General features: G+C 43.3%; 1 protein-coding gene across 4 annotated transcripts in view; it reads left to right on the top strand.

Annotated features, from left to right (window-relative positions):
* The window catches only part of plxnb1b (plexin b1b), a 152,004-nt gene that overhangs the window by 117,939 nt on the left and 20,011 nt on the right, over positions 1-14,054 (top strand). For 3 of the 4 annotated variants that reach the window (XM_088082924.1, XM_088082911.1, XM_088082918.1), the window contains 17 exons: positions 1,075-2,022; positions 3,459-3,593; positions 3,698-3,820; positions 4,456-4,549; positions 4,684-4,850; positions 5,090-5,241; positions 5,630-5,735; positions 7,368-7,504; positions 7,778-7,954; positions 8,062-8,287; positions 8,441-8,683; positions 9,688-9,867; positions 9,966-10,114; positions 11,189-11,289; positions 12,663-12,880; positions 12,978-13,156; positions 13,234-13,300. In XM_088082924.1, the coding sequence (XP_087939050.1) occupies positions 1,075-2,022; positions 3,459-3,593; positions 3,698-3,820; positions 4,456-4,549; positions 4,684-4,850; positions 5,090-5,241; positions 5,630-5,735; positions 7,368-7,504; positions 7,778-7,954; positions 8,062-8,287; positions 8,441-8,683; positions 9,688-9,867; positions 9,966-10,114; positions 11,189-11,289; positions 12,663-12,880; positions 12,978-13,156; positions 13,234-13,300 (3,402 nt within the window). The remainder of the gene's footprint in view (positions 1-1,074; positions 2,023-3,458; positions 3,594-3,697; positions 3,821-4,455; positions 4,550-4,683; positions 4,851-5,089; positions 5,242-5,629; positions 5,736-7,367; positions 7,505-7,777; positions 7,955-8,061; positions 8,288-8,440; positions 8,684-9,687; positions 9,868-9,965; positions 10,115-11,188; positions 11,290-12,662; positions 12,881-12,977; positions 13,157-13,233; positions 13,301-14,054) is intronic. The other variant, XM_088082929.1, reaches the window with a different exon arrangement.

Genomic DNA, 14,054 nt, shown 5'->3' with positions numbered 1-14,054 from the left:
TCTATGAGTCAAGCAGGAACTCATGGACCAGCAGGAGAAGCACTACAGCACACAGCCAGTGGGCTGCATTCTGCAGAAGGAAACCTGGAAACTAGAAAACTTTCTAGTGTATGCACCAGGCGAGCAACTCCATGTGATTGATCAATAAGGCGCCATCTTGGTATCCGGTATCTAGGTATTATTATGCAGTGATAGTCGGGAGTCTGTATTTCTCTTTCAAAAAGAGAAACAGGAAGACTGGCAAGAATAGTTCAAGACAATAGTTAGCTATTTAGCACACTACCAACAAAGCTTGATGTTTAGAGAACAAATGAAATTTAATATGTGCCAGAGAACAATAACACAGTTACTTACACTCTTTCTGTGTAAGAGCTCAATGGCTTAAACAATAATCGAAACTTATATATCACGTTTGTTTCCATATCATGATCTTGATTTTAGCCATTTTTGATACTTTCTGCACTTCTGTTTCTGTTATGCTGAATAAGCCCAAAAAAAAGCCCAAAGGGCTGACTTGAGCCAGAGCTGTAGGACACACCGCAAACGCTCACTAACTGCAAACAGTCGGCCTAGTGTGTCAGGGCCCTATAACATCAGTTATATCTTTCATACAACTCTTTTCTTTTTCAATAGCTGCTCAACACATACTAATTACACTTTTAAGATAAAAAGCAAAAAAATAGTTGAAAAATTCTCCAGCTACTGCTTCAGCACAAATTGTGCTGGCTGGCGTGCATTGAATACCGACAGGAGTATTTTTGTTTCATAAGAACCCGGCAAGTAAATAAATAGTCAAGTTTTTCTTATTTAGATGCATTTTTACATACAGTCATTATCGCCCACATGTTGTGTTATCTCATATGTCACTACAGGCCACATTGCATGTAACAAAATCACTGCTGTGCATGTTTCATAAACAACAATAACACAGTAACTGCAGGTCATGTGTTTAACATCATATTTAAGTTCAGTTATTCCACTTTCCTTTGTCCATTAGTTTTTTGATTTGTGTCTCACCCTGTCCTCATGTCCTCCTCCTCCTCCTCCTCCTCCTCCTCCCACTCCCACTCCTAGTTTAAACTCCCCACCTCAGCTCCTCCTACAACCAAACCTATCAAAGTCATCACAACAGCCACCGCCACAAAGGCTGCCATTACAACCAGCACTGTGGCAGCCACCACAACAACTCCCACAACAACTATCGCTACGACAACAGCAGCAGCACCTGTCACCGTAGCAACCACTCAGGAACAAACCACCCCTCCTGCACCCCCAACTCCCCCCGCCACCACCACCAGCCTGGAGCCAACCACCCCACCCACCACCGTGCCCCCTCGCCTGGCCAGCACCCTGCCATCCACCACAGCAGCACCCACCCCACCTCTGCTCCCAGAGGTCACCACCAGGGGGGAAGAGGAGACCGCAGCAGGAGAGCTGTTTGTTGTCACCCAGAGTGACGCTGAAGGTGCTGCTGTTACACCCACTGTTGTCATGGTAGCCACAGAGTTGGTGCCTGTCACTGATGGTCTGAGTGGAGATGTGGAGCCTGTGGTGCCTTTGGTCATGCCACCCCATGAACCTGACACCTCCACCCTGGAGGTGGTGACTGAGGCGCCCCCCAGCATAACCCAGGCAGCTGAGGGAGCTCTGAGCCTGGCAGAGCCTCCAACCTCGGCCTCATCCGGCTTCCCCCTGCCCACGCCCTTCTCTGTGGGAGATCCTGATGACTCAGAACCTGCACTGGACCTGGACCTGACCCAGACTCCCTCCCTGATGCCCACACAAGACTCCCAGACTGACGCAGAGAGTCCAGGCACTGGCCCTGAGGTGCTCCTCTGGCCAAAAGAAGACGTCCACTCTGAGAGTGCCGTCCAGTCCGAAAATGACACAGCCACATTTTCTGCTGCCACTGTGCTGTCAGGGGACGGTGAGGTTGACCATGCCCTCCCATCCTACCCCCATCTGGTTGATACAGACTCAGAGCTGGACTACCAGTATGATCCAGCTGATGCCTTCCTCCCGGTGAGTTCAGCCGCCTCCCTCCTCCTCCTTCTTCTTCCTCTACTTCTTCTTCTCAAAGCTTCAGCAGCCCCCCGGCGCTCCCGGCTCCTGACTCAACTCTGTACTCCTGCTATAGGAACAATGCTGAAGCCAGCCTCCTTGTCTGCCCTCGTTTCCCTGCTCTTCCTCAGCTGTCTGATGCCTGTCTTCTTTTTGTTGTTCTGCTCCATAGGCTGAAGCCTAGAAAAATTTTTTTTTTGAATAACTTGTTTTCATTTTTTTCTGGTTTTATACATTTACAGCTCAGTATAACTTTTAAAATGTCCCTTTTTCTGTGAGTATGTGTGTTTGCAGTGAATGAAAGCGAGATGGTTGTTACAGTCACAGTATTTCCCACACTACATCATATCTTTGTCTGTACAGTAACAGTGGGGCTTAACAACCTTAAGATGTAAGACATGTTTCAAAATAAAGATTTAACTACTTATAAGATTTTATTTGGATTTTATAATGGCCATCTCTACAGAAAAAATAAACATGTTGACAGCCTGGTGCAACCATTTTTTGGTCTCCATTGTTTTCTCAAATTTTCTTTTAACCTGTTGAAATTTTGTTTAGGCCTGAAGTTATGCATAAAAAAGAGTGGAGCCACTATGAGGGACAGTCTGTCTCTGAATAGTGTCATTCAGCTCCACTCGCTTGTTCCAAAGTTGTCACAGCTTGCTCCAAAAATTCAAGATGGCAATGGTCAAAATGCCAGTCAAGGCTTCAAAACAAGATTCTACAAACCAACAGGTGACACCACAGTGGCTACGTCCATTTTACACAGGATGTAGTTTAAACCTACTTTACCCACATTGCAACTCGACTGCAGTGCGCTCAGAGATTCAGGTGTGTTATACTGGTAGCAGCTAATGTATCCTGGAGTCTGCAGCAGAGATGAGCTGTCTGCTACCATACCTCTAGATTTTTTTAAGATTAGATTCTAAACATCACACAGCTCCTTCTGGATAATCTAAAGTCTTTACACATTTTTTTTCACAAATCAAGTGACTCCTGTTAACAGATTGTGATGTGTCAGACTCAGTGTAGTTCCCCTCTAAGAAAACAGTCACCAGTTTAGAGGCATTAAAGCATTTATGTATTGAATTTGAAACTGACCAATTTTGGCATTGCCCAGCGATATTATCAAAAAAGAGATATTGTTGTGCACAGCAAGATTGTCTCATTTATCTTCAAGCAAACTCATTCCATCACAGTCATTTAAGATCACTTATAATCACTTAAAAATTACACATCAATGTGAGTAGTACATGATTAGTTTGATGTGTGTGTGTGCGCGTGCGTGCGCGCGTGCATGCGTGAGTGCGTGCGTGCGTGTGCATGTAAACATAACCAGAGAGTGAGGAAGGAAGGACTTGTGTTTATACTCTGAATGTGTGTGTATTGGCAAACAGGGGGACGAGGGCTCCTATGTCAGCTGGGGCTCCTCAGCTTGTCCCTGTGTGGAGCAGGTCCAGGGTTCATCACTGCTTCCGGTCAGAGTGGAGAGGAAGATCACCTTACTGGCTCGCAACCTGCACCTCTACCAGGTACCCCCCCCACACACACACAGACACACACGCAGACATAGCTTTAACACATGTCAAAGATGGCTAGTGATCTTGTCACCCATCACAATGCTTTGTGTGTTCAGGATACAGAGCTGGACTATGAGTGTGTGCTGGTCATAGAAGGACAGACAGTGGTGGTGGACGCCTACGTGGAGACTGATGACATGAATCCATCAAACTTTGACATCACCTGCCAACTCCACCAGGTCTGATAATGCAAAGACATTCTTTACAAGTTATAACTAAATGTTGTCCAGATTGTAGTCACAGAGGCTCAGTTACACCTGTAAATGTAATAACAACCCACAAATGTAATAAGCCACAAAGGTAATACAAATCTAATATCTCTGATAATCTGTGATATTTTCAAATGAGCAAACTGGAACCCATTGGCAGGAATGTGTGTAAATAAACTTACAACAGTGACCACAAAGATCATTTTTCATTTTCATATTCCATTAGTGGGAAGTTATTACAAATTTAAAAGATGAAGATTTTTACCTTCCCGCAAATGTAACAAATCCCTGCAAACGTAACAGTTACTACATTTGCAGAAATTTGTAATAGGTTTATAGTAGGCAACTGCTATTACATTTGTAGGAAATGTATTAGGCTTGTGGGATTATTACATTAAAACCTGAGGATTTGTATTACATTGTGGTTTATTATGTCTGTGAGCTGTTATTATGTTTGTGAGTATTGCAGGCTCTGTACAGAACTTATGTCAAATACATGTCATTAATAGTGATAAAATTGTGTTCCAATGTGATGTCTGATATTGTCACAGCACAGTGTTACAAACAGTAGTTGGGTGTTGTTAATGAAACCATTGTTTGTCCAGTATACATATTCTGCTCTGGTGGAGGAATACAATGCCATGGTGTATGTGAAGAGGAGGGACACCTTCCATGTGGACAGCTCTCCTGATCTCTATGGTGAGGTCAAGTTTTGCCTGTTTGCACTCCAAGTACACCTGTTATCCTCACAAAGGCTTTTCCCCAGAGATGCTTAATGTCACATAAACATTGACTTGTGCTCTGTGTCTGTCTGTCTGTGTGTGTGTCTTCAGTGACTCTGTATAACTGCTCTGTGGGCCGCTCAGACTGCAGCCGCTGCCACACAGCTGATCAGAAGTACGGTTGTGTGTGGTGCGGCGGCGCTCAGGCCAGCTGCTTGTATTCAGACTCCTGTAGTGAACCCGTACAGCAGACATGCCCCGCCCCAGTCATCCACTCTGTGAGTACTGATCTCTGACCTCTTGACTTACCTTTTTATTTTGGGTGTATGGTAAACACATAATTTAATTTCTTTGGCATAAGTCATGATGGATCCTTTAACTGATAATCAGAGCTCTTTCTTCACCATCTATAAGGAAACTGTAATAAATGGGCACTTCCAGATGAATCATTAGAAAGAGATATCCTGTGTGTCCAGACAGTTTCTAGTTAAATGAAGCATTTCTTGACTGCCCTCAGATTGAGCCACTCTCTGGCCTGTTGGAAGGCGGCACCTTGGTGACCATCTCAGGCTCCAACCTGGGCCAGAAGGCTGAGGACATCCTTCACTCTGTGTCAGTCGCTGGGATTCCCTGCACCGTCATCCCCAGCCTCTACGAGGTCTCCTCCAGGTACACATCAGCTGCTGCTGAGAACTACAGAAGTTGCGTCTTTATTTTCATGTTGTTGAAGGAATACTTCACCCACAAAATGTGTCTGTACATCTGTTACTTACCTTGTGTTACTTTGAATTTGTTAGGAAAATTGAATCCAAAATCTAAAAACAGAGACAATTCTTGAAGAAAATTCTTAGGTGCCCTGAGTGCAATTGCTTTGTTGTGGAAGAATTTGCTGGAATCCACTTTTGAACTGAGCAGATAATAGAAAAAAAATAAAGACTGTATAACATACTCAAAAGCATGTGGCTCATTCACTTGTTAAAGTTTAATTAATTATTGCCAGGGCGCATGCATGACTGTTTTATTGAGATTTGTCCCAAGAATAAATTCTGTCTTCCAGAATTGTGTGCAGAACCAAAGCCAGTGGAGGAGAGAAGGAAGGCCACATGTCTGTGAAAGTGAGCGGAGGAGAGTTTGGTGTGTCCAGCCAGACATTCAGCTACCAGGTACATGAGATCAGATTGAATTACAGTAAATTAGATGAGGTTTTGTTGACTTGTTTGGTGATGTGTTTTTGTAGAAGCAAGTAGTTGAAGTTCCAGTTTGTAGAATTTAGGGGGATATATTGGCAGATATAATCAGTATGTAGGGATGTCCCTATCTAATCTCAAACATTGGTATCAGGACAGATTAAGGCTTTTTTTTGACTGATTGGTATTGTGAATATTTATCTTATAGAGCCTGATCAGATCCTTTGTTATATTTCAGCTGTCATATAGGTGTTTTTTCTCTCATGCACATAAACATGGAGCACAGCCTTTATCAACACTGCGCCACTCTGCTGTCTCTGTCTCCCCTCTGTTAAGCTCCATGTCTGTGTAAGCAGGTGCTGAGCCCTGCCCACTGCAGAACACCACACACCATTAACAAAAACGCAGTGTTCATTTATGTCATTTTCCGAAGTTATGAGTGCTTGTTTCTTTTTGGCTCAGTGTTAAGGTCTCACGTTTTGCCTTCAAATATAGCGCACAGTGTTTTTCTGCCCTGCTCCGAGGAGAGACAGGCAGTGGCACTGAACAACCTCACTCACCAGTGCAAGCACGCAAGCTCTGCGAGCAAAAAGCCAGAAAAGAAAAGAAAAGAAACTCCTTCTAGACAAGCCAAAAAGATTGAAGAAGGAGGGGGTTTGTCATTTTTTACTTTATTTTGTAAATAAATAAATAATACCAATGATAAGCTAATGCATTGAAGGGGTATTCATTTATTCATATAGTTAAAAATAGGCTATACATTAGATTGATTTTAAAGAAGCCTTCTTAAAGTGTGCACCCTGCAGCTATATTATCTAAAAAAAAATAGAGGTATCAGATTGGGACTCTATCGGCAGATAGTCAATGCTAAATGACTCAGATTGGATCGAGGGCAGAAAATGTGATTTGGGACATCCCTATCAGTTTGTCATCTTTAGTTTATAATCAGCTGGAAATAAGAATTGTTGTGTTTTCTTTACCTTAGAATGAGCCATTTATATCTACATAGGGAGCAGGTCCTTGTCTCCACAGATTGCCATGTTTCTCCGCCATGTTTCTTCAGTAGCCACAACGTACAAACCAAACACTGACTCTAGATAGGGACATAAATTTGTGTTTTCATGTTGGCCACCATAGTTCAAGGCCCATCTACAATGAGAAGAGCCGGAAACACTCATTTGTTTTGTGAAATGGCTTTATTCAGTTTTTTTTTTTAATTTTTTTTTTTTACCAGTTTTAATCACAGGGTCAGTTTGTTTAGGAGAGTAAGAGACCTCTGCGTATAATTCAGCTCCCTGTAAAAAACTCCTGAACACTGAAGCTCAAACCAGAAGTTTTAGGTGGTTGCAATATGCAATCCTCACCAAGAGATGCCACTAAATCCCCCTAAATCTCACACACTGGACCTTTAAAGCACAATGGAGACATGCAGACAGTGTAATCAAAAATGACCTTTTTTTCATTTTCAAATAAATGTGTTGATTTGAATTGATTTATTTATGTAGATGCTGTTCTAACAGCCTTCTTCTTCTTCTTCTTCTTCTTCTTCTTCTTCTTCTTCTTCTTCTTCTTCTTCTTCTTTTTCTCCTGTCCTCACCTCCCTCTCAGGACCCGTTTGTAATGGGGGTGTCTCCTGAAAGGGGCCCTAAAGCCGGAGGAACATCCCTGACCATCACTGGCCGACACCTGCTGACAGGACGTCCCTCTGACCTCACCATCACTGTGGGAGGGGTGCCGTGTAACATGTAAGACTCTCTCTCTCTCACACATGCACGAACACACACACACACACACACACACACACACACGATGAATGGTGGTCTTTTGTTCATTCAAAGTTACCTTTACTGTAAAAGCTGCTATTATAGCTGTTTCTCTTGTCACCATGAAGACCTCTTCACTAACAGTGCCTCTGTCAGCTTCACCTATGACCTCTCCGTGTCAGAGGAGGGAGAGAAAAGACTCTTTCACTGTCGGGTCAATGAGGTATCACATTATATCTGCGTGTCTCTCCTCAGTGTGTCAGAGGTGCAGAGCTCCAGTGTTCAGTGTGTGACAGGCCGCAGTAATAAGACAGGAGATCACCGGGTCACGCTGCATTACGGCAGCAGCCAGCGCCACCTCCACACTTCAGGCTACCGCTACACCCACAACCCTAACATCACCCACGCCACACCAGCGAAGAGCTTCCTGGAGTGAGTCTGACCTCAGCCTGACCTCCATCTCTCAGCCTTCACCTCTCCTTCTCCACTTAAACAGGTTTTTTTGTGCCAAGTGTTAAAGAGTTTTTCTGTGTGTTTAGTGGCGGTCGGCTCATCTATGTGTCAGGACACAACCTGGACGTGGTGCAGGAGCCCCGCATGGTGGTGACCGTCTCTCCCCTGGAGTCAGTCAGTCAGAATAAAAAGAAGAGGAGGAGGAGGAGGAAGAAGAGGAGTGGAGAGGACAGGGAGAAGACTTTGGAGAGGCCAGTGAGGATGGTGCCTGAACCTGTGTGTCCTGGAGGCCCACTCTGCGCTGTCAAACAGGTGTGTGTGTGTGGGGGTGGGGGCGAGGGGGGGGGTGGTAGTGTGAGTCTGTGTGTGTGTGTGTGTGTGTGTGTGTGTGTGTCTTTATTCCTAAACTGAAAGCAAGCACCCTCCTTTACTGAACGTCCCCTCTGCACCTCCTTGTCTCATCAGTTCACAGCACGCTGTGAGGTGAATTCCTCCTCCCTGATACTGTGCCGCTCTCCCATGGTAGACTCCTCTGTCTGGAGGTCAAAGGTCACCGCAGAGTTTCTGCTTGACAACCTGCGCTTTGACTTCAGCAGTCTGAACCTCCAGAGCTTCAGCTATGAGCCCAACCCGGTCCTGCGGCCCCTGAACCAGCAGGACCCCCTGAAGGCCTACCGCTACAACCCCGGCAGCTTCATCCAGCTGGAGGTCAGAGGACAGACACTGTGGGACAGTAGTCCTTTCACTCACAAACAATGAAGACAGTCAGTTTGTTTATAAATGCTTATAACTATATACACACTATAACACATTATAAGTATGTTCATAATTCATTATAGATATTTGCATCATAATTAGTTATGATTCTTTTGATAAAGCATTATAAATAACCATAAGTGCATGTAACCATGATTATACAGCACTACAGAGGCGTTATAAAGCATTACAAGTATGCTCATAATGTGCTATAATGCATTATAGACATGGGCTTCATAGAAAGTGTCACTAAAACAAGCATACATTGTCCTGCTGAGCTCTGTTTCTTTCCCCATCAACAAACTCTTCCAGTAACTAATAACTCTCTTTAATATAAACACATGGTGGGGATCTCCCCAACTCCTCATATATCATATTATTACAAGTTGACATTTTAACTTTTAATGCATATGCGAGGAATTTCAGGTGCAACCGCTCCATGTTGTCAAACCCCTGTACTTTTCATGTATACAACACAACCAATATCACTAGCCTGTCAAAGAGCTCTCGGCTTAATATCTGCTGCTAAATCAAACTTCATTCATTCACATATTAAAGCAAATTCATAGCAAATACAGCTCACGTGGCATGTTTACAAAGTTCCAAGGCAAAAGCCTAGAATAACATCCAGAAATAATACAGTGCATGTTTTAATGTTTGATGGCTGTGGGATCAAAAATTGCAGTTTGAATGGATTTCAGTGGCACATATTTTGCACTTAACAATATGAATGTAACAATTTAGCTAGTATTTTGGACTTATTGTAGGAGCTGAGCTGGAAATTCCAAGATTAAACCAAAATACACAATCTTGCCAAAATGTGTGATGAAAAAATGAAAAAAAAACTTTCAGCTTTCAGCTTAAAAACTTTTTCTTAAGAAATATATTTTTGCTTTTCACTTTGATGTACAGTTTGAAAACAAAGTAGTAACAGATAAATCTGCATGTGTCCTCAGGGGGAAAACCTGGACCTGGCCATCACTAAGGACGAGGTGGTGGTTTTGGTTGGGGAGGGTGTATGTGCTGTAAAGACCCTGACCAGGAATCATCTGTACTGCGAGCCGCCACCTCAGCAGCCTGCACCAGCAGCTAATGGCAAGAAACGTGAAGGCTCTGACAACCTGCCTGAATTCACAGTGAGTCCACACTTTCAGTTGAAAACACAGACAAATCACTGTGTCTTCTTTAGGAGGGTGGCACTGTGTGAGCACCTGACACTGTGTGTGTATTTCAGGTCCAAATGGGCAACCTGAACTTCTCCCTGGGTAAAGTTCAGTATGACAACCTCAGCCTGTCCACCTTCCCCCTTGAGGCTCAGATTGGAGTCGGGGTTGGGGCGTCCATTGTTGCCCTCATTGTCCTCATCATCGTGCTCATTTACAGGTCAGTGGGTGCACCAAGTGTGTCTGTGTATGATTACTATGCAGTGGACAATAGAAAAACTAAAATAGTACACATAAATTAGTTGAAGGTTTCCTGTTGAGAATTCCCTACAGTCTTTCTCTGCCTGCTGGCCGCCGGCTGTTTACAGTGCTGTAATATCTCCCTAAGTGTCAAGGCCGGAGACTGAGTTCTGGTGGTGCATGCTGTGCACTACATACAGTGAGTTTATTAGAAAGAGGAGAGCCTGTATTTCTTATGATATTGAAAGACATAGGTGGTATACCGTAATACTGTGATACCACCCCAGCCTAGTCAATAGGATCCTGGTAGTTGGTCCCCTGCCTCCTCAGATGTGGTGCAAGCATCCACAGAATGGCAAGAATCGATTTGAACCTTTTATTGAACGAGTGTTGCAACTACTGCTGATATAAATAGTTTTGATACAAAGTATTGGGAGGTGAGTATTTTTCATAGACATAGCCTATCATTAATTCTTAAAAACCCTGGTGTTAAAGCCATGTTTGTTTAGCTAATGCTGTCTTTATGGTGTCCTGTTGCCATTGCTATGTGAATTTTATCATTTCAAAAGTTTCAAAACCTTCTGTCAAAGGACTGCAGTTGAAAAATTAGCCAGATGGATAACACTGGCTCATTCATAGAAATGTCGATTAATGTGTATTGTCCTCGTAAATAATATAAATAAATTGAAAAACTAGTAACAGTTGCATCTCCATGTGTTAGAGAACCTTCAGACAACCAACACTATTACACTGTGAGGGAAGTACATTGTGAAATGGTTCTGGCACTCTGACTTGCTCATGTACAGGCCATGGTGAGAAGTCTAAGATCAGGTTAGTCACCATATCAGGCAGTGTTTCCATTCTGCCCCAACATGAGCCAGAGATTAACCCCGATCTTTACTGGGGGGGGCTTTGTTGGGTCAAATTTCTTGGGTCAACTTTTTCACAATCTCACTGGATTCTGTCTAATCCAGTGAGAAACTGGTATTACTCGTCCTCTCTTTCCTCTCTGCCCGCCTGACCCTCTGCTCCTGTCTGTGCTTCTGTCTGTCAGGAGGAAGAGTAAGCAGGCTGTGAGAGACTACAAGAAGGTCCAGATCCAACTGGAGAACCTGGAGACCAGCGTGAGAGATCGATGCAAGAAAGAGTTCACAGGTAAAAAGAATTAACGTTACATGACAAAGGAGATAGCAGGAAGGAGAGGAAGGAGGCTCGCAGAGGAGAGCCAGAGACAGAGGAAGAGGAGAGTTTATTTGAGTTTGTGGAGGCCAGCAGGTCCACTTTGTTTTCACACTGGTCGTCTGAGATTATCCCATTACATCACACCTTCTGGATAAAATGTTCCTCACAACCCACCCGGTTGCTGCAGAGGAGTTTAATTTTAGCCTGCCAACAATTTCCAGTGTCAATATTTACCAGCTCCTACCAGGGCGTTTCTAAGATCTGAGGACACCAGGGATTAAGCCCGGATATCTGTAGGAGGTCTGGGGGGGTACAGTGACGAACAAGCTATGTTATGATGCTTTTTTTACCTTATTTACCCTGAAAAAATTTTTAAAACTTCAATTATGAATTGTGATGTTAAAACTATTAGTAGTTGTTAGTAATCAGTACTGAGTACAAACAGAATACTTTACAACTGCTATCATTTAACATTTATTGACTAGAGCTGGAAAAATACTTTGATTCTGCCACTTTTAATACAAATACAGACTATGAAAAGTATAAGTATAGACAGATTTTTAGGATCATTAAAAGGGACTGTTTGTTATTTATGAGAGGGGAGGGGCTGGCACAAAAAGGGGGAAGGTATTTAAAATAATTCTTTAAACATTGGGGAGGGACTTTATACATTTTTTATTTCTATTGAAAGTTTTTGTGTGTTTTTTTTAAACTTACAGAATTTCTTCTTTAAATTTAGCATTTCTTATTTTTTTTCAAACTGGTTTTGCAATTTATTTTCTCATCAGACATTTTTGGTGATTTATTTCTTTTAAAACCTTTGACATTTTTTTGTTTTGTTTTGTTTTTTAAATGACAATTTCTGGCAATTTTCTTTTCTTTGAAAGTTTTGGTGATTTTTACTGAAAACACTGCATTCAAACTTGCGGGCTTGCAAAATGAGAGGGAAAAAAGGCAAAATTTCAGCATTTTTAATCCAGCCAGAAACTGTAAAAAGAGAAATTATTTTAGAATTTTCAATTTTCTAATGGTCCTTGAACACATCATGTGGGAAGAACACTTCATGCATTTTCCCCCCCAAGTCACCCAGGGAGGCTCATGAACAGTCCCTTAGGCCTTTATTTATTTCAGTATTTATTTTTGAAACTCTATAAATGTTAAGATCCGGGGCCATTTATAAAACAATTGGGGCTGAAGCCTCGGACGCTCAGGCCTAATGACGCCACTGGCTCCTACTTCCCAACACACTTCCCAACATGCACTTTGAGTATAATATATAGTAGAAGCTGAAGACAAAGAGTGACACCTCCTAATGTTTCCCCCCCACCTCCTCTGCCCTGTCTCAGACCTGATGACAGAGATGATGGACATGTCCAGCGACCTGGTGGGCTCCGGAATCCCTTTCCTCGACTATCGGATGTACGCTGAACGCATCTTCTTCCCTGGCCACCGTGAGTCTCCGCTGAGGCGAGACCTGGACGTGCAGGAGTGTCGGAGGCAGACGGTGGAGCAGGGCCTGGTGCAACTGTCCAACCTGCTCAACAGCAAACTCTTCCTCACCAAGGTAACCAGCATCACCATCAGCGTCACCAGCAGAGTGGGGCTTTAAGATAACACCCACATTTAGAGCAGAGGCAACATTTCTCTTCTCTTCCTCTCAGTTCATTCACACTCTGGAGAGCCAGCGGACCTTCTCTCCCAGGGACAGGGCGTACGTGGCGTCCCTGCTTACAGTGTCGCTGCACGGAAAACTGGAGTACTTCACCGACATCCTCAAAACTCTCCTCAACGACCTGGTGGAGCAGTATGTGGCCAAGAACCCCAAACTGATGCTGCGACGGTAAGAAGAAGGACAGTGAGTGTGCTCCCAGCTGTTTTAAAGGACGTGACTCAAACTGTGTGTCTTTGTCTCTGCAGGACAGAGACAGTGGTGGAGAAGCTGCTGACCAACTGGATGTCCATCTGCCTCTATGCTTTCCTCAGGGTCAGTCCACACATGACACGATTTTAAATTTCTGCTACAACTACACCATCAAATGTCACGTCAGCCAAAAATGTCAACGTTAACGTTATGGCCGTCATGTCTGCTTTGCGATGCAGTGTATCATTGCACACACAGGAGTGGAATGATGCCTCCATTGGCTGGTTCTGTGTAACAATGCAGGAGTGCTATAAAGGGGGGACTTGATAGTGACCCTGTAGCATTATCTCTGTGTAAAAGCGGCTGAAGTGAATCAATAGGGCTGAAGTCATTTGGCGAGAATGCATGATAGATCTGTGTGTCATCTGCATAGCTGTAATAAGAACCCTTACTGTCATTTTTCAACATTACATACATGTGAAAGTAAGATAATATATTTTGAGATGAAGGTTATTTAGGAAATACAATTAATATTTTTTACTAATTCTCATGATATTGAGCAGCTCGTCTCCACAGTAAACATGCCTGTAAGCAACATACAGGATAATGCAGCTGTATACACGGCAATGGTTCTTTCATAAAACATTAAACTTTTGTTGCGGTTTGACCTTTCATTCTCACAACAACAGTGTTTTGGGGGCCTCCAAACACAAACTTTTGAAACCAGGTTCCAGAGTGTAATCTTTTGAGACCGCCACCCATTCTGTCGCCGTGTAACATGGCAATGCCAGATGAATTAAATAGTTATAGAATTTTAATTTGATGTATTTATTATCCGACTCCCTCAATCAGATCCACATGTTCTTTGTTTCACCCA

Source organism: Plectropomus leopardus, chromosome 2 (genome assembly GCF_026936395.1).
Source record: "Plectropomus leopardus strain MGB_pleo_1.0 chromosome 2, ASM2693639v1, whole genome shotgun sequence".
In the NCBI taxonomy this organism is placed as follows: Eukaryota; Metazoa; Chordata; class Actinopteri; order Perciformes; family Serranidae; genus Plectropomus; species Plectropomus leopardus.
Note: the sequence above shows the minus strand (reverse complement) of the source record. Positions and strands in the feature narration are given on the sequence as shown.